Here is a 20,418-nt window from a genome sequence, read left to right as displayed (position 1 = left end):
ATTCCGCGCGATTTCGCAGGATAATTGTTAACTACATGTCCCTGCAGCATGACCCTTCTGTCAGCACCTTGATACTGGAAGTAAAGTAAAATATTGGTTACTTATCTCGGTAGTGATAGTATGATTGAAACATGACGCAAATTTTAATCCTCTTCATACTGGAAGTTCTTTTAGACTTTCCTTGCGCTCACCTCCGATTTCCGATCGTTATCCCGCAACAGTTGCAAGCGCAATTTACTGATTTTGCAATGACTTAAGGTCGGATAAAGATACCTTTTATTGTAGTTTATTTATGTTTTACAACTTAATGTCTCCACTTATGAATTTTGAAAATATATCATGGTCGATCATGGATGGTCATGGACCGGTCATGGATAGTAAAGAAACTGATGTCACGTGAGGGGATTTCTCATTGCTGATTGGTTGTTTCGTGCTTCAAGATGCAGAAAATTGGCAGACATCTCAGATCCGCTGGCGCACAAAACAGCTCTCTACACAACAACAGTACTGTCGTGTCTACCGACTGTAAATACAAGAAAAAAACCACAGGAAACAAACGGAACCACGTGAGTAACATTCATCATTTATAATTTATTCATTTCCTCAACTGTTGTGGTTTCCCGGTGCTGCAATCAATTTTAATCTACTGTTGATTTGTGTTGGTCAAATGCATTTTTAAAACTAAAATTAACTCTGTTAAAAGTTTACTTGATTGGTACCTTTTTTAATGTTTGTATTGTACAGTACTGTATTATAATACGAAAAGTTTAAAAATATGACACAAATGTAATAAATATAAATGTTTCGTAAAAAAGCACATAGAATAGAACAAAAAACCTCAGGACCCGGTTGTTCAAAGCATGATAAAGCTCATCAAGGATTAGCGTAATTTCTTATGCTAGTTTTATATCGTTTCTGTAAGGTTTCCTGTTTGTATTTTTTGTCCAGCTGGCCAGTTTTGATGCTTACTTCTCTTCTACTCCACAACCATTTTAGCAATAACACTTTTATACAAGAGAAATTTAACCCTCAGTCAACTGTTAATCCTGGATTAGTGTTAATCGGTTTCAAACAACTTGGTCCCGTTTTGCTAACTTATTATACCTACAAACATTTCCATTCAATCAGAAAATAACTTCTATAGTCAGTGTAACAAGATCAAAACTAACTTCAGAACCTACTCTGTAGATTGTTTTTCAATAAGTTTGATTACGGTACTTCAATTCGTAAACTTAAAAGCCCCTGATTGCAAAGCCTCAAAATCGTCAAGGAATCTCAACCTATCACTGTAAATAAGACCTCAGCTCCAAAACCTCCATATTAGCTGAATCAGTCCTTTAAAACAAGCTTGCCGATGAATGGAGATTTGTAACTTCCAAAGTAAAGCACATCACCCTCATCGTGCACCTCACTGATACCAGAGACTACGCTGGCACTTGGATCATGAAAGCTTCTGATAATTTGACCATTCTCATTCAGTTCCAGGAGAACACTTTGTTTTGGGCCTAGAATGCTTGATAGCCATGGCAGAGAGAACACCTAGACAAGTTGACAAATAGTATATTTCATTTAACTAGCTGACATGCTTCCTTATCATAATAATTAAAGGGACTAATGTCACTGGGATTTCACAGATTTTTGGTCTTAACTGTTCTGAAATAAGTGGAAGGCAACTTTACCCATAAAAACATTAAAACGATATAATATTTTATTTGGGGGAAAAACTAAACTTTGGCTACAAATATCGATTTCTTTGAATTAAAGGCACCGGAAACAATTTGAAAACACTGGCTAACAATTTCAAATTGCAATCATTTCCATCCAAGCCATCCGCAGCCAAACGCGCTCTAAAATAGCAATTGTTCAACAACTGAGTGATGTTATTGAGGCAGTACACTGACATTAACATTCTCATGAAATGTAAAATTTTACCTTTGCTATAAAGTTCCTGGCCTTAGGGTACTGTGCCAACAAGTCATTGAAGTCTGATCGCACAAATGCTACGCCAACCCAGTAACCCCCTTTACTACTCAGACGAATGTTGTCTGGAAATCCAGGCAGGTTTTGGGCAAAAACTTCAGATTTTCCTTCGTGTTCTCCTTTAATGTAATACCTAGAAAAGTTTTAGAGAAATATGTCACCAAAAATGTTACTTTTTTGGTCAAAAAATTAGAACAACAATGCTCACAAATAAATTAACATACCGTAAAATTCCGGTTATAAGCCCTGGGCTTACACAACTTCGTAAGGGGTTTTTGGTGGGCTTATAAGTGGAGGGGCTTATATCCGGAGGGCTTATAAGCAGAAAAAAAAAAACGTTTCGAAACGAGCCACGGGAGTGTTGATCGAAATACGTTTTTAGGTTAAAAACACATAATAAAGCAACATTTAGCCCTGTTCAGTACTGTTATTCAGCAGAGGGCGGCTTATATCAGGGGGGCTTATAACCAGATGTCTTTTTTTGTTTCCAGGTAGATGGGCCTATAACCGGGGGGGCTGGGCTTATAACCGGAATTTTATGGTATATTTAAGATCTGATGTAAAGAAAACATGCTAATATTCTCTTCATACTGCTTGAAACTGGTCTAAGGGACGGACCATTATTTTTATGGAGGGGGGTATGAAAAATATTGACAAAATACACAGTACACAAAATAAAATGTTTGCAAGTACACGATATGTAAAATAGAATAGTTTGAATTTTGAAAAAAAAAAAATCTTTGCAGAGGTGCATTAAATTAAAAAAAAAAGTTTGCAGAGGAATACCGTAGAGTGCCTGCCTCCTGTATATACAGGTACCTACTTTTAAATACTTTAATTTCCACTTTAATATACATAAATTGATTTTTTTTTTTTTTGATAGCCTATGTACAGCAATTAAATTAACAAAAACATTACAAGTTTGAAAAACATTTCATACTTTGTTATCCTAGCTGCAGTGGTTTCCAGTACAAGCACATGATCTCCCTCTGGTGAAATCTGGACACCATTAGCAAAATGAAGACCATCCATAAGTACTTCCATATCTCCTGTCTTGGGATGGTAAGCCATAAGTCTTCCAGTGTCATCTCCTTCAAGAAGCGCACTTCGGAAATGCCGCCTTTGCCACTTAGCACTTGAATCTGTGAAGTAGATGGTCCCATCGCGTGCAATGTCCAGATCATTAACAAATCGAAAAGGTTTGCCGTTAATTCCTGGTGAAGCAGGTACCAGTGTGCTCACAGTTCTGGCCTTGGGGTTCACTTCAAGCAGGCCAAAATATGCATCAGCCACTATCAAGTTGATTCCATATTTGTCAAAGCGCATTCCTAATGGACGTCCACATGTGGGCTCAAGCTCTGGAGTTCCTGTAATGAAATACCAACAAAGTATTAAACCCTCCTAGTCTCAGATTACTATGTACTCTTCAAATTTGTTACTGAAAATCTGTTAAAGATTTTTATTCTCAATACTTCATTCATCATCATCACCAGAATCTGTATTATAATTATGTGCCAATGACCTCAAGAAGAAACTGATTGATTGCTGTTATATGATTGAATAGTAACAACGGTATAATTAAGCCTGCGACAGGGGAATATCCCACTCCAGAAAAAAAAAAAAATTTATGGGCAATAAAGCCTATGAACAGATTATTCTTTATTTTAAGAGCAAAATACTGGCAGGCAGTCTTTCTGAGGATGGAGTAAGTATATCTGTTTAACTGTTTCTTTGTACTATTAAATTCCATAAAAGACTGGGATGCAATTATTTAGCCATTGCTCGCCAACTAAATCTTCCCAATACATTTTTCCATGCAAATTAATCTTCCACTATAGCCTGCGAGGCAATGAAAGACATTTGCATTCACAATAGCCTGTCCAAAGGTTAGCAATTAATTAATATTTCTGTGTATTCTGGTGGCCAGAAGTCCAAAGGGTAATAATAAATAATAATTTTGAATTTATATTGCGCTTAATTTTTAACAAATAAAATGAGCAATTTAATAAGCGCATTACAATATTTAAAAACCTAAAAATATTAATTAATATACTAACTATATACACATTATTGACAAGATCTAAAAGTTTAAAGCTAATTTAAAAGGAGATATGTTTTAAGATGAAATTTAAAAATAAAAATAGAACTTATATTACGCAGGCTAGCTGGAGGCGCATTCCAAAGTGTAGGCGTAGATACATTGAAAGATCTGTTGGGTTAGGTTACTAAGTTGTTATCTTACCACATGGTGGCTTTCCAGTTCGTACAACATCTATCACTTTGTCTCCCTCAAGTTTGACAATTCTACCATCAGCCAAGCCAGTGTATAGAGTACCTTGAAAAATAATATGGTTAAATTTATGCCATGTTGATACCTCATGCCTAATACACAACATCCTCTTTCAGTCTTTCCAAACATAGCAGTATTGACAACAACAACAACAACAACTTTATTTGCACCCTTTACATTCAATTAAATTAACAATACAATTAATAAAAAAGAAATATAGTAAAGTGCATGGCTGCCCAGAAAACACGATTGGCTAAAAGATTGGGCAGCATACTTATAGTTTTTATTACAATAATTTATAAAGGTCACAGGTATACTTAAAATTACATACAAACTAACAACACAAAAAACAAAATAAGACGTAGGCTTAAAGAAAAATTAATGGAAAAAAGATGGAAAATAACTAGCAGAGTTAAATCTAGAGTCATAAATATGAAAGGTTCAGTTAATAGCTTGTAATAATGCTTAATTTATATTTTTTCTTAAATTTTTAAGTGACAGAAGCTTAATGTCATCACTGATAGCATTCCAGATTTTAGCGCCCTGATATCTAATATTAAGATTCCATAATTTTTCTGGTTTTGGGTAAAGCATAAGTCATTCTAAGGAAAATCTTGTATTGTAACCATGAGTTTCTTTTGCCAAGTGAATAAAACATCAAAATTAGAAGGGAGAAGTTGGTTTTTAAATTTGTACATAAAATCAGCAATGTGAAAAGTTACTTCATCAAATAATTTGATAACATTTAAATCTTTGAAAAGTGGACTTGAATAAGTGGACTGTGCTCAGATTGACTGACAGATTGAGTGCACTCTCAGAGTTTAATGAGTCATTTATGCAATGTAAGTGGTGATAAGTTGCAAATGTTTATAATGTTCTTGGTTTACTGAAATGAAGTGTGAAAGAGTTATCAGTAATAAAATGAGTGAATGGATTAAATTTTTTCTAAGAGCTTTTTAAGATATTTAACAACCCAACAATTTCATTTTTTTACTTGGCCAATAATTTACTGGTAATTAAGTGCAGGAAGCCTAAATATGCAAATAAATAAAACTACAACAACAACAACAACTTTATATTACCAAAAAAAGTACCTACATACAATTTTGAAAAAGAAAAAATATATATATATATAATTAAAGCAGAATATGGTAACAACACTCAGAAAAACTAAAAAGCTTATCGAGCTGAGCGAAGTTAAATTACATTTATACTAATTAAGGAGGTGGTTGGCAATAAAGCAAAGGAAAAAAAGGTGGTTAATGAAAAACGTTAAAGCTAACACAAACATTCTATAGCAAAAAAATAGATATAAAAGCTAAATAAGGAAAATAAGTATTAAATATTAAGTAACTAAAAACTTAATTCCAAGGTTTGTTCACCTGTGCTATCTGCAGCTATAGATTCTGGACCAATCAGCTGTCCTTCAAACAATCTTTCAGTCTGAGCTAAGATGTTGTTGACCTCCAACACTCCTTCAAACTTGGGACTCTTCTTTTCAAGACCACTATAGTTTGTACAAAATAATTTAAAAGCAATAAAATCATATTTCTTCATGTTTTGAATGTTAGGCCTTGCTGAAGAGGGGTAAGAGGGGTGTACCGCTGGGACTCTGAAATCCTTACCGTATGGTAGACCCTGTTCAGCTGATTTTGCAAACCTTTACTAGACTAAACACCGAAAATCACAACCCTATCCCAGACTTTCCGTTTTCAGAACTGTGTCAGTATTTGTGTTTTAAATGGATTTAACCATTGCATCTGTCAACAACGTTGCCTTGATGATTTTATTTATGTTTAAGAAGGCCTCTTCCTCTTCCGAGTTTCTGTTCCTATTCTGGACTTAATTCCTCATACTACTGATCAGTTTTCCGGGAAATTATACCCTATTCTAGACCAAAACTTGCTGATTTCTATACCATATCCCAGACTAAACTGCTTGAAAACCATACCCTTCACAGTGGCACATACCTATATAGCTCATATAAGGGAGTGCCCCACCCCCCTGGGGATTTCCCATCACACTGCCACTTTCATTCCTGTTCCTGTTTAATTGGCAGCATGTGATTATTTGATGTTAAATAACATATGGCACTATCACATACACAAGTTTCAGACAGGTTCAAGCATTATCATCATTAGGCTGCGAGCAGGCTCTCTCTTTAGGACAAGGTTAGCGCTTTGTAGGCAACGATGGGAGTGCAGAAGGTGCGAGTCTCGGTGAGCAAAGCAAGCTTGGGCCTTCGGCGCTTGCATTCTTGCCCCGGATTAGTGCTTATATGTTAAGGAAAAAAAGCGCCCATCACAGCACTAATACAGTCAGGCTGTAGTGCACTCATTGATATCAGCTCTTTATGGCCAAAGTTGGTTTCCAAACAGGTACCCCCAGCCAACTCACTGTCCCACTTCCCAATCCAGTGCTGAGGCCCTGCCAGGGTAAATTCTGACAAGCATCACATGTGGCCCTAAAAAGTAGCATGCAACAGCACATAAAATAAAATCCCGACAAATGACAATCCTTTTGGAAAAAACATAAATTCTGACAAGGAAAACTAATTTTCCTTCAATTTTACTACTGACGGCGGAGTGAAATTGATAAAACAGCCACACGTGCGGCACATTTTTAAATTTAGACGAGCGACACAGGAACCCCCTGGCAGGGCCTCATTGCTAGTTCAGCTCAAGCAAGGAAAAACAATTCGCTCGGCAAATTAATGTACCACCACTCATTTCAAACATACCTGATTGGCTTAGGATCAATGTGAGATGGTAGGAAGAAGAATAAAACATCTAGAGCACTTAAAATCAGTAACAGCAAGGTGATCAACATTCCTGAAAGGCCCCTGTTTAACAAAAATTAATACTGTGTTAGCAAGTTTTGCTAGTCAAGCTTTCATTAATAATATTCCTCAAACCGACCGTCAAACCAAATTCAAAGCAGTGAGAACAAATATTTTGAGGCTAAAAATACATTGCCATACAAATTTTAAATTTATTCATTAAGTTTGTTTCATTAAAAAATCTATGTTTGTTCCACAGTTGAATCTTCACTTGTTTTACCCATATGGGGTAGACGGATAGAATGTGTTCAATTGGTCAATCTTAATTTAGACAGATGAACTCAACTGAGTCAAATGTCGAACTTATCATGAACTTAATTCACTCAGTTTGGTTTGTCTCAAGTGAAGTACGAATACCAAACTCCTCTGTTTATATTGCGGACCTTTTGTATGGCACAGCGTCCCCCTCATTAGTTCTGCATGATTTACTTATCAAAGGACAGATTCCAAACAAAATCGAACCAAAGTTAGTTTGATTGTGTTTGATTGGTTCAAAAATCAAACTCACACAGCAAAAAAGGATGTTTGTTTTTGATGGATTACAGAACCCACTGTAATCAAAGGATTGGTGTTCCATTGGGTTTGATTTTGTTTGATTGGATATGCTGGGACCCAGTGCCGGGCAATGACCCTTTTCCCTGGGAGGGGGGACTCGCATATGAAAGTGATGGGGATGCTCATCATCTCGCTTAGGGCTGTAAATTTCGGATTTTTGGTCTCACTTAGGGTGTTCTGGTCAAAACGCCAATATTTTTAGCCATAATGGTCTCTTTTAGGGTCACAAACAAAGAAATATACAAATACAGTATAAATTCTATTCTTAGTTTTCTGGTATCTTTCGGGCTCAAGAAAAGCTTGAGCCACACCCAGATTGGTCTTATTAAGGGGTTCTTTTCAAAATTTCCGACGAACATCTCCGTCGGTTTCATATAGGAGTCCCCCCCGGGCCCTTTACTCACTTAAATAAAACAGGGTGGGAAGGGAAGGGGAGTGAGAGCGCAAAACAAAAGGTCTTTCCTTTACATTTATTCCAAGATGCCTCTACATGTAGCATCCTAGACAGACTCTCATTGGGCTCCTCACACATTCCCTCCCCCCCCCCCCTTCCCATGAAAGGTTGTATACAAATGTATACAATTTTGTGCATAAGCCATGAACTGCAGAAACTTCAGCTGAAACTTCTCTACTGAAGCAAGCAGAGAAGAGTTATGAGGGCAAGTTTGCAAAAATTTCGATATAAAGAAATTTGCCGCGCGTGATTCCAAATCTGCACGTTCTAAAACATAAGAACAAATCTATCAGAGGATGACACGAAATACAGAATCCGAAGCAGGAAAGGTACTGGTGACAGAATGTAAATTAACTAGTTTAAACCGAGCAGAAGTTGTCTGTCTGCAAGTCATGCAAGCTTCTTTATGGAGGAAGATTGTTCAAACCTTACATTTTTTCGGAGATTCCTGTTTAGCGAACGTCGACCAGCTCACAACAAACTCCGGTGAAACGTGGCACCAATGTGGAAAGGCAGTTCTAGAATTATGAAATTCTACACCGCGTGCCGAAAGATAACCGCACTTGATGGATTGTCATTGGTTTATAATGGTGGTTGCGTGACACTATAAATGACATTCCATGGCAGGTGATCACGCAACACGCAACGACTTTATGAAGATTAGACCTCAGAAAACATGTTAGAATGTATTCTTTCCCCATTTTCTTTGTAAATTTTCAGTAAAAGGTAACATAGAATAATATCATGGAGCATTTAAAAATCGCCGGAAGGCCGCAAAAGGACAAAAGAAAATTTACAATATACAGACACACTATTCCCGTCCCAGTCCACTTGCACTAACACTGCCACGTTACGTGAATGTTTTGCGCAAGCGCCAACAATTTACAAACCTCAAGCAAGAAAGTAAGAATTGCTTGATAATTTGTGAGAAAAGATTACTCAACTGCAGTGTTTAAGAAGGCTTTTTCGCCTAAAACGACTCAAGAATAATGGACCCACCAATGGGAGGTAAAGTTTTCATGTTTTTCTCCTCAATTTTTAATAATATGTGTATAATTTTTGCCACTCTGTTGTGTCAAACTTGTTTTTGCACCATCGATCAAATTATATCTTGTGATTCTTTAGTTGTGAGAATGATAAGCCTTGTTTTGTGTGTTAAATTGCTACTCTTAATAAGACACGTTTAAGGCCTGCCTATTCCAAAACGACTTGATTTTGAACGGAGATGTTGTTACACTGTTGATGTTCATCAAACATCGAATTGAAAATGTTTCGCTCCTCAGTCCCCAACGTACTTTATTTTGCGACCAAACGTGTCCAAACAGTAAAGAAAACGTCATCACTTATTACATTCGTCATAAACATCGTTTTCTTGGTAGAATGTGAGTATTGAAGTTCACATGCACAATCCAACTTTGATACCAAGGAGCAGACAACACAGGTTATAAAGATACAGTTGACAAAGAGTCATTCAACATGATTCAAAGAGTGGATCAGGAAGTCAGTGATGACTTTTACATTTTGTATTCCTTACTGCGGTTTTAAAATAAGCTTTACTCAGTCAATACCTTCCGCTGTAATTTCTGAGATGGCAAACATGAAATGGATCCTATTTGTGAGATGTGATGGAAAAAACGAATGGGACTTGTGCATTTATTTCAAATTAAGTTGAAAAGAATCTGTTGAAAACTACCTTATTGTTACTTTATTTTGCTAAATTAAAGACCTGTTTAAAAAGGTTCTCGCGAAAAGTAACGATGGGAATTTTAATACCCTTCTATATAATTTTGCTGCAATTCATCAATGTTACAGTCTATTTGCTTCACAATTATCTTGGTAAAGTCATCAAATTACAGCTCTACATTTGTTACAAAGGAACAATAATGTCAACCTAATGTCAAAGTTTCGTTTTGTTATATTGTGTTGTTCAGTGTCATTGGAAACTATTGAGCACTGTAGAAAACGAAAAGTTGTGCCAATTTTGAGACTCACTGTTAATGCAGACCAGAATTTGGTCAATTTTCTTGAAGTTCAGTTCCTTTAAACATATTTTTTTGGCCAAGTCGTGAAATTTTAATTCCTCAAAATATGCCTGTTCTATTTTTCGCAAAATTAAGTTACTGCGAAAATAAGTACCGGTAACCATCAGGTAAATACAACTTCTTTGGCTGGTTTACCTCTTTGCAGAGGTTAAAGGATGTGTATTACATGTATGTTATTATGGTCAAATTTTACCCTTGGTACAGTTTGGCATTTCCCTTTGTTCCCTGGTTTTGTTTTCTTCTTCGTCTCCGTCCGGGGAGGGGTCCGTCTGGGTGCTGGTGGGTCCACCTACATTGCGCCAGATGCCTCACGCTCCCCGTCCCCCTCGCAGTACATCTCGGTCAGGCGCGGGGAAAGTAGTCATAATCCGACCATGTGTCACTTTTCTACCATCCACCACCCACCCCTAGCTTTTGGCTGTTTGGATTTTTCGTCTACCGTATTGCCCAATGAATACTTTTCAGTTGGCTGTCATTTGTGACATGAAGAATTGATAAAGGTCAGGCTGTATGTTTTGGTTTGGCATAGCTTCTAGCTGTTGTGTGTGAGAAATACAATATTCTTGTTTTGTGTAAGTTAACTTAAGCTGCACTTGTAAATGTGGTCTTTTTGTTACCAATCTTCTAACAATTTTAAACTAACCCTCCTTCTCTGTTGCATTGAAAAAATAATAATGTTTTTTGTTAGTGTTGACTTTGGCACAATACTTTTACATTCTATTTTACTATAAACTTAATAAGAAGTTTTTAGAGTTAGTTGTTTGGCAAGGTGGTTAAGGTACTGCTTTTGGCAGAGCTGTGCTCTAGCAGAGCCTGGGTGCCACAGGCAACCTGCTTTTGTCTTTGGACGACCTGTACAACTTTGCTGTAATGAACTCTTTTAAGAGCTGGGCACCCAAGATTTCTTACATGAGAGTCTTCGGGCACCCTGCAATAATTCTAAGAGCACAGCTTTGTTTTGGTTGACGTCATCGTGAAAGGCTTTCTAGGTTTTTTGGTCCAAAATATGCTGCTTTAGTTTTTATCTTAAGTCATTTTATTGACAGTTGAATAATCTTTCCTTTTTCTCTAGACCCTAACTTCTACCCAATGCAAACTACTCCTCGCAGGCGTTCACCACTAGATGGTATCTGTGATGTATATTCTTTCTTTACTAATCTTTCTGCCTGTTGCATGTTCTTGATGTACATGTATCTAAATTGTAAAAAAAAAATTGCATGAAAACATCATGACACTATCAACTCTAACCTTCTCTAATACAACTAGTCTGTCCTAAAATAAATCTTTAACTTTTTCTCTTTCTCTGATTTAGATTATTTTAACAAAAGAGTGACGTAAAGCGTTGAAGCAGCTTTATAAAATATTACTAAATAATTAAAATATGTGCAGAGTAGACAAATCCAATCCACTGTATCAGTTAAACTGCATCACAGTTTGTGCCTTTTATCTTTAATTTCTTCTCTTTTTTTTTTTGCTCGGGGGGGGGGGCGGGGCGCGCGCACACAAAAAAACTCCCCCTCCGTGGAGAAAAAAGTTTTTTTTTAAAAAGGCCATTTTTTTTTAATTAATTTAAATATATTTATTATGTTTTAAAATAATATACGATAAAAAAAAAAAAAAAAAATAAAAAATAAATTATTTTATTTTCAAGAAAAAAAATTTTATAGGGGGGCAAAAAAAAAAAATATTTTTTTTTTTTTTTTTTTTTTTTTTTTAAAAAAAAAAAATTTTTAAAAAAAAAAAAAAATATTTTTTTTTAAAATAAAATTAAAAAATAAAAATAAAAAAAAAATTTTTTTATAAAAAAAAAATCCCCCACAAATAATAGGATTCTTAAAAATACCCATCGGGGGGTATATTTTTTATAATACCCACCCATTTTACAAAAAAAAAAAAGGGGGGCCCCCCAATTTTTTTTTTTATTTTTTTAATTCTCATAAAAAAATTGTAACCTGAAAAAAATTTAAAAAAATTTTTAATACTCCTTCTATTTCAGTGGAATCACCTTAAATGACAAATGGGTAACTTTTAATCATTACATAACTACAAATTATGACAAATGTATCTAAAGTGTGTATTACTTAACTACCATTAAAGTAAGACAGTATGCTGATCCAAAAAATATTAATTCATACATGTAGCAATAATTGTGATTTGTTTTCCTTTTAAAAATGATCCAGCAACCTTTGAAATTTATACTATTAATTTATAGATTAATTAGTCAAATTGCTATTCCTAACAACAATATTACCAGTATACAACAATGAGTATTTCATGTGGATTACTTGACAGACATTTGTAAATTGATGTTGTTACCAGAAATAATAATATAAATGTTTTTAATATACAGAATATTACAATTTGAAGCAGTAGAATTTAGTTACTACATTCTACTGGTAAAGAAGAAACTTTCTTTTTAGAAAGAAGTGCATGAAAGTTGATGACTACCGGTACTTAATTTAAATTGATAGCTGAAACTATATTTAAACAGCCTCTCTGATTAATTAAAAGTCATTTGTTCAATTTGGGTCAAAAATTTTTAAAACAGTACTGAACTAATTTCTTTGTAGTGTAATGCAGTATAAGCCACTGTGTGGTTGGTACAGCTGTAACTTAAAAATAAAATCTAGTGTAGGAATGCCTTTTAAATACTCAAAATATTGACCAGTAGGTTGTTATTGATGCAAGACTGAAAAGAAAGTACATGTACATTAGTCATATGTCTTCTATTAACATGTTTAATTAGAGTTGTGTTGATGTGGGCTTTTCAATATTTTTACAAAAGGTTTCCTACTTTATAATAAATAAATAATAAATAAAATAAAAACTTTATTTACCCTGAAGGGCCAATCAGTGATCATTAGATCACTGGTATAAACTGGTGATCAGCATTAAGGTTTCCTACTGTATAACTTTCAGTTTAAAAGTGTCATGATTCACATTTGTGACTATTTTTTTCCTTTTTTGCCATTCAGATAATACTGATATGTACAATCAAAGAGTTCCTGTCCAGAAGAGAAATGTTCAAGCAGGTATGCACTGGTTTCCACCAGTTCTACTGGCATGTGTAGTTTTTAGAATGTGTACTAGATTCACGTGGACAGATACATTTTATTTATTAAGTGTAAGGGTGTGCATGAACCCAAGCCACAAACTCTTCAACCTCGTCAAGTGTTTGCTTCAAGTTAATGTCCAGTGTCTGAAATGTTCATTTCTATCATAAAGGTACATGTAAGTTAAAAAAAAAAAATCTCGTAAAACATGAAGCCATTACACTGTTACACACATGTAGATGGGTACACACACTCAAGCGCAGAATGCATGTTTTGTATTTGAACCAGTTGATTGTGTCATTATTTAGTCCAAATAAGATTGACCACCAGTTTATGTTTGGCTTTCTTTCGCAGTTTTAAATTAATATTTTGAAATTTCATTCAATTTTAAGACCTACAAGTAACCATGACTTAGCCCCTTAAAATGTGAACTATTTGTTGTTGCCTTGCAGCTCACCACCGAGGGGGGCCATATGGAGGACAAGGTAGTCCAACCCCCTTATTTGAGGATACCAGTACAGACCAACAACCAGGAATGCCAGGGATGCCACAGGGGTTTGGACAGTTTGCTGGAAATGAATTTCTACAGGGTCCAATGGCTAATGTGGCTGTTGGCTATGGAGCAGCCGTAGCTAGCCAAGGAAAAGAATATGTGGAGAAACATGTATGTTAACAAAAGCTAGTTTGCTGCAAGTACTGCCACAGTTAGAAAAGTTGCTACTGAACTCCTTTTCAAGAGTCAAACTTCGGCTTGTACACTTGCAAAGCCTGTGGAAGTTTGTCAACTTTGTAAATTCAGTTTCTTATTGCCATTTGTAGTTATCTGTGCATGCTCTTGTGTTCTTGCAATTTGTCAAGAATTGTTCTACAATACCAACCCAAAAAAATTACCATCTTTATTATTTACTAATACCAACCAATAATATTCTGCATTTTCAAGAGAGTCTTTCAACTGTGACGTTGTAGATAAGTCTATTAAAATAATGCTGAAGGTGTTGGTTATTCCTTGTTGCCCAGTTCTAATATAATTCCTAACTCTATTTCCTGCTATGACTCAGTGTACACAAATGTTTTAATGAAATGTTACTTTTTTGCAGATTGACCGATTTGTTTCAGTATCAAAATTAAAGTATTACTTTGCTGTAGATACCACTTACGTTGTCAAAAAGCTTGGACTGCTTGTCTTTCCCTTTACACACAAAGTATGTGGATATTTCAGATTAATTGTTTTGCATATACAGTAGAACCCCGGTAACTCGAACTCGGATAACTCGAACAACCCCGCTAACTGGAACAAAATTCCATTTCCCTTGGATTTGAACTCACTTCTCAGTCATTTTCACTCGGTTAACTCGAACTCGGATAACTCAAAAACCCCGCTAACTCGAACTAAATTTCCTTTCCCTTGATCAAAATTTGGGTCAAATTTACCCCGATAACTCGAATTGCGGTTCTTGCAACTCGCCACGGTTGCCGATTGATTAGAGCAACAAAACAGATCACGTATTTGAAAGCCTTTTTTCACTCTTATCCTAAGAATTTATGATTGAGTTAGAGTTTCTGACGAGATAAGTTTAATTTGCACTGTGCTGTATACTGAAGTGCGGAAAAATCAGTAAACTATCAATTATTAACGTGGCAAATTAAATATTCCATCTACCCCAATAACTCAAAACCCCACTAAGTCGAATGGTTTTTCGTTTCCCTTCACAGTTCGAGTTACCGGGGTTCTACTGTATACCGATTGAAATTACTATCGACATTTACATTTTGTATTTTGTTGCTGGTTTTGTGCCAAATGTTAAACAACACAATGAGAATCCAACAGTGTTGTATATGGTGAACTGGGCCTTACACTGTCAATGCCGCACACCAGCACCACTTTTGATATGGTATTGGTGTGAAGTGACCATGAAAGTGCCTATTTAGCAATGGTATCCATTAGCAGAGATAAGATCCATTAAAAAAAATCAGAAGTACCGTACACAACTGTGGATGATGTATTTATTAGATAATGGGTGGATGGCCCATCTCAAAAAAAGTTATCCATTCATTTTTTTTTTTCAAGTTTGCCTTGCGTAATAAACCAAATTGGCTAACATGTGTACAGCCTTGTTGCTACCCTCTTCACAGGGTTGCAACTAATTTTTTTCAGCTGAAAGGACATATGTCCTACTAAGACACCATCTTGGTCAGGTAAAACAAAATCGTGGTATACTGGTACATTGTTGCCATAAAATGATTTACATGTATGATCAAAACATTGTCTGGACATCATGTCCGTTGTCACCTCCCAAATGATCCATAACATGGCCTGAATTGGGTGGCAATAAGTATGTAAATGTTGCAGTTATTTTTTGATCCTAGTTTATTTTTTTATTTTAACTACCGGTAGTTAGTTTTTTTTTCTAACTAGTTTTTTTTTAATTCTAGGTTAATAAGTAAAAAAGGTAGAACACCTCCCCTCCCTTGATATCTCATACTCCCCCCCCCCCATCCTTACTAACCCTCCCCTACTATCTGCTTTTCTCCCCCTCCCCCTAAGTACTATCATTTGTTTTTTAGAACTTTTTTACTAACCTGCACTGGATTTGAACTCTCAACCTCTGGATTTGCTGTCCAACCCCTTATCCACTTTGCCACGTAGGAAACGTTGAGTGAACCACTATTTTTAAAAAATATATGATACCCCAACCCTAACCCCATTATTTAACTAGTTAAAAAAAATCAACTAGTTAGAAAAAAACTAACTAGTTAAAATAAAAAATTAACTGAGATCAAAAATTAACTGCAACATAAACACATCAGCCAATTCTGTCTAGTTGTTTAATCCTCCTCATTTCATAGTTCATTTAATATCTACTGATCAATATAATGTTACTATTCTTAGAACTGGTCAGTTCAGTACAACAAGTCAGAGCCGGTGGCCCCACGATATGAAATTAATGCTCCTGATCTTTATATTCCAGGTATGATATCATTTCATCTCTGAGTCATTTTATATTATTTTTAGACATTATTCACTGTTAGTATTAGTTAAAAAATAATGTAAATAAGGCAATCTCTTTTCATACTCCCCTACCTCACTCTTTCTATATGTGATGGACATTTGTGTACTTTTCAAACCAACATGCTGTTTTAAAAGAGGAAGTCATGTTTTACATACAAGTCAGAGCATTTTATTAACGCCCCCAAACAGGAAAACATTATTATGGAAACATTATTTACTAGAATTGTTTCCTAAGGATGAGGATTTTGACAGCCTGATAGAGTATAATGATTGGTATATAAAGCAAATTCTTCTTAGTATACTTATTCTACAGTTAGGGTATTGTGTAAATAGGATCATTCTAACTGTAGTATTATTAAAGCTTTTTTTTTCTTTGATTCTGACAGTGATGGCATTTGTTACATACATTCTTGTAGCTGGACTTGTCATGGGAACACAAAACAGGTAACATTGAACACCAGCTGACATGGTGTGCATGTTTTCAGTTGTTGTATGGTCATTAAACATGAGCTGATATAAATCTACATGTATGTGGTGTATCATATTCTTTTATTATAGGCCCTTTCTGGTGCTTGTGTTGTTTACATGTAGACTAGAAGGCTGATTTTTGATGAATTATGCACTTGTGTATCATGTTATCTATCAAACACAGAGCAACAGTGTTTCATCTGGTCAGAGATCCAAACACCAAGAAGGCAGTTGAAAATATGATGCGCAGCAGAGTATTTTTGACGAAATTTGAGGTGTTTGGATGGCCGATGAAACACTGTCTTTAGTGTTTGATATAATTTTATCTTCTCAATCAAAACAAAAACTACGGAGTAAACGGAGAAATAAAATCGAAAAATCTATGCTCATCAAGATGGTGTATCCAAACCTCCTTCACAGTTATGATTTGCTTTGTTATAACTTGATGAATTATTAATTATATTATAGTAAATGTTTATGTTTTTTCTTTTGCCAGATTTACCCCAGAACAGCTGGGCATCACAGCCAGTTCTGCTCTGGTGTGGCTGTTTGTTGAGATTATGGCTATTCTATTTTCTATGTACCTCTGCAATGTTCAAGCAGAGATAAAGTGGCTTGATCTCTTAGCATTTTGTGGCTACAAATATTTTGGGCAAGTATAATATTGAAGTAATCATAAATCCCCACCCCCCTTAAAAATCAATCAGTCAGTCAGTTGGTCAGTTGGTCATTCACAGCAGAGTTCTCTCTTCAACATTAGTAAAAAATTGCTGTGCTGCCTCATGTGCTGTTGGATTGAGATTGTTTTGCTGATAGTTTCAAGTGATGTTGGGTGTGCGCTTTATGTTGTGCGCGCAGTCGTTTCAAATTTGTATGACGATATAAACACTCATGTAACTCGGTTTACGTTTGTTAACCATATCTTCACTCCCCTAATCTCTGATTATTACTAGTTCACAAATAGAAAAGCACACATGATTGGTCCAGGAAAATCTGGACTGCTTGCCCTAAAATTTTATAGTGTCTAAAGAAGCTATCAGACTCCATGACCTTATCTTGTTTATGATAGTGTACCTTGCCCACCACAGAAAAGCCAGGCTTGTAGTCTAAAATTTGGTAATAATATACAGTAGAAGCCTGGTAACTCAAACTCGGATAACTTGAAAACCCCACTAACTCAAACAAACTTCCATTTTCCTTTGATTTGACCCCACCCTAATATTCAATCGACCATGATAACTTGGAACCCCACTAACTTGAACTGTTTTTCATTTCCCTTCAGTGTTTGAGTGACAGGGTTCTGTTCTACATAGAAGGTTCATAATCAGAATAAATTAATACCGCGGTATATATTTTCTTTGTTTGGTTGTTACAGGATGATTGTCAGTTGCCTTGGTGGTCTTGTGTTCCACTCTGTTGGTTATTACCTCATACTTCTGTGGATGAGTATCTCCATTGGATTTTTTATGGTACAGCTTATATTCATTGTATTCTGTCTTTGCAGCATATTTCTAGGAATAATTGTGTTAATTTTTTTGTATTGCAAGTGTGCATTGCTGGTGGATACAAACGCCCCTTCCCTTTTTTTCCCCTTCCCCCTTTCCCTCAGATAGCTTTGGAAATCTGAGGCACAACACAAATTATTAAACTGTTGTTCTTAACTGCATTGTCACCTCTTGCAATTTTGATATAATGCAGTCATAAAATAAATATCAGGCATTTTAGTTAAGCCATGTTTGGTGTTTTGGCAGGTTGCAGGAAAGCCAAAATTTCTGTGGAAGACCAACCAAGCCAAGAGTAACATTTGTTAAGGAGTTCATGTTACTCAAATTCAGTTTAATATCTTTCCGTAAATGAGACTTTCTTAATTCAAAAGATCTAACCATTTTATCCCCGTGAAAAAAGGTTAAGTCTGCCATCGAGCCAAGTGGCTCATCAGGCCGGAGCTTATCCTGTTTTCAGTAGCATTAAGCCACTAGGAATATTTCCACTTCCCCCTGGATGGAATGCTAGTCCACTGCAGGGTTATCCCCCAGCAGAAAATTCGCCGGTACCCATCTTTACACATGGGTGGAGAGAGGCACTGTGAGAGTAAAGTGTCTTGCCTAAGAACACAAGGCAGCGCCCCGGCCAGGGCCCGAATCTGGGCCATTCAACTCAGAGTCATGCGCACTAGGTATTACCGGTAGGCCACCGTGCCTCTCCCATTATTCATAGCTCCAGGTAATTTTCACGCCAATAATTTGAACCTATTTCCTCATTATCACTTTTCTACTTTCTGTTTTCAGGTGCGCACACTGAGGCTAATCATTGTACCAGAGTCAGCTCCAGATGGAATCGCTAGAGCAAGCAAGCGAAGAATATACCTGTTGTTATTTATTGCCTTGTTACAGCCCTTGTTCATGTATTTCCTAACCAGTCATTTGAGACCAGTTGCGTTAGAGCCATTGAATGGTCCCAAAGCTACTCTGTAACATTTGATGCTGACTTATACGGAAAATTTTGCTTCTGGTCGTAGTCTCCAGAAGTGGAGTATATTTGAGTTCAGTTCTGTTTTTTTTTTTTTTTCCTGAAACAAAAGTCGGGGGAACCCATCAAAAAATGTTTAGACTGTGAGTAGCTTCTCTCTGTCTCTCCTCTGCCAGTGGGTGTGATGGATGCTTAAAGCTTTGCCATCCTCTACTTGGTAATTCAACCTGGACAACTGCTAAGAGCTAAATGAAACGCGAGAGATCTGTGTTTTCGCCAACAGCTTGTTAAATGCGGAAATACGCCCTTAAATCTAATTACGGTAAATTTTGAGTTATTTTGGAAAAGAAGGAAATGACGCTGTCTAGGGCCGGCTGCTTTCCGGCGACTGTGGAGTAATTATGGTTCGTTTTACTTTACACATTAACTGCAGTGGCGGATCCAGACCTTCAGCTAAGGGGGGCCCGCTTGACTATGAATATTGAATTCGGCGAAGAAAAATTCCGCCTTCGAAGAAAATGCCTGGGGGCCCTCTGGCCCCCCTTTCCGTCCCCCCCCGTCCCTCCCCGCCGCCGCGCCCCCCCCCCGCTCTAAAAACGATTGGCTTTTTGCTTTGTCTACGACAGTCGTCAGAAAACCGCCCTTACACCAAACGTAAGATGTACAGTATTTAACATGTTGACTTGTTGTAGTTTCATAACTTGAATAGATGGAAACAAGACTAAAGCCCCGTTCACGCTAAAATTTAAACATGTTTAAAAGTTGCTCTTGCCAGGAGCTACTTTCTGGGGTATGAGTTTTACTGTAAAACATGTTTATTTGGCGCAAACTGTTATTAGAAACAGTCCCGGTTGTTCAAAGCTGGTTATTATAGCTCGTCCACGATTAGCAACAACTATAACTTTCATTTTAATACTAACCGTTTCTTTCAGTTGTTTTTGTCCATTGCTCTTAACAGTGGACAATGTTTAACTCTAAAGCCTGGTTTTCATTAGCGACGTAAGAAAAATTCAGTTGAAAAATGCTTTGAAACGACGGCCATAGAAAACCTTGGTTACTTTTAATCCTGGGTTAACATTACTAGGCTTTCAAACAGCCAGGACAAGACTATTAAATAAATACATCAATAAGAATAATGAAGAAAGTGCGCCATAAGTTAAATGTAGTTGTAGCGAACACTGCCTTGTTAGGTCCTAAATCTATTAAAAAATCCATGTGCCGGAAAGAATAAAAAGTTTGTAGAGGTTTTTATTTGATA

The 20,418-nt window shown here is 36.2% G+C and overlaps 2 protein-coding genes and 1 long non-coding RNA gene across 4 annotated transcripts; 2 read left to right on the top strand and 1 right to left on the bottom strand.

Moving 5' to 3' along the window:
- The first annotated feature begins 446 nt into the window (after nt 1-446).
- Nucleotides 447-3,946, top strand: LOC144637206 (uncharacterized). The gene is made up of 2 exons (XR_013567681.1): nt 447-566; nt 2,934-3,946. It is a non-coding gene; the product is annotated as an uncharacterized LOC144637206 (long non-coding RNA).
- LOC144637204 (adipocyte plasma membrane-associated protein-like) lies at nt 572-8,783 on the bottom strand. The gene is made up of 7 exons (XM_078496336.1): nt 8,551-8,783; nt 7,011-7,112; nt 5,653-5,777; nt 4,223-4,315; nt 2,921-3,347; nt 1,933-2,113; nt 572-1,539 (listed from the first exon to the last, which is right to left on the bottom strand). Coding segments are annotated over exons 1-7 (1,140 nt in total). The 5' UTR covers nt 8,553-8,783; the 3' UTR covers nt 572-1,329.
- A 207-nt stretch (nt 8,784-8,990) lies between these two features.
- LOC144635300 (protein YIF1B-like) lies at nt 8,991-19,661 on the top strand. Of its 2 annotated transcripts, XM_078494409.1 has the most exons (10): nt 9,000-9,126; nt 11,233-11,286; nt 13,136-13,192; nt 13,666-13,877; nt 14,311-14,415; nt 16,104-16,182; nt 16,610-16,667; nt 17,188-17,343; nt 18,067-18,160; nt 18,980-19,661. In XM_078494409.1, exons 1-10 carry the CDS (start codon nt 9,108-9,110, stop codon nt 19,163-19,165), a joined length of 1,020 nt encoding a protein of 339 aa, XP_078350535.1. In that variant the 5' UTR covers nt 9,000-9,107; the 3' UTR covers nt 19,166-19,661. The 2 variants fall into 2 exon arrangements, with proteins under 2 accessions (XP_078350536.1, XP_078350535.1); XM_078494410.1 differs by lacking the exon at nt 11,233-11,286 and having other exon boundaries at nt 8,991-9,126.
- Nucleotides 19,662-20,418: the final 757 nt, after the last annotated feature.

This window comes from Oculina patagonica, chromosome 13 (genome assembly GCF_052425735.1).
Source record: "Oculina patagonica isolate OP01 chromosome 13, crgOcupat, whole genome shotgun sequence".
Taxonomy (NCBI): Eukaryota; Metazoa; Cnidaria; class Anthozoa; order Scleractinia; family Oculinidae; genus Oculina; species Oculina patagonica.
The sequence above is the reverse complement of the archived record's forward strand: the minus strand, read 5'-3'. Positions and strand labels throughout refer to the sequence as shown.

Bases quoted from the DNA above. Each gene is read 5' to 3' on its own strand.
- LOC144635300 (XM_078494409.1), top strand. The intron at 11,287-13,135 runs GTATCTGTGATG...TTTGCCATTCAG, and splicing joins CAGGCGTTCACCACTAGATG to ATAATACTGATATGTACAAT. The intron at 16,668-17,187 runs GTAACATTGAAC...TTCTTTTGCCAG, and splicing joins GTCATGGGAACACAAAACAG to ATTTACCCCAGAACAGCTGG.
- LOC144637204 (XM_078496336.1), bottom strand. The intron at 4,316-5,652 runs GTGAACAAACCT...TTATTTTTCAAG, and splicing joins TATAGCTGCAGATAGCACAG to GTACTCTATACACTGGCTTG. The intron at 3,348-4,222 runs GTAAGATAACAA...ATTTCATTACAG, and splicing joins AACTGGAAAGCCACCATGTG to GAACTCCAGAGCTTGAGCCC.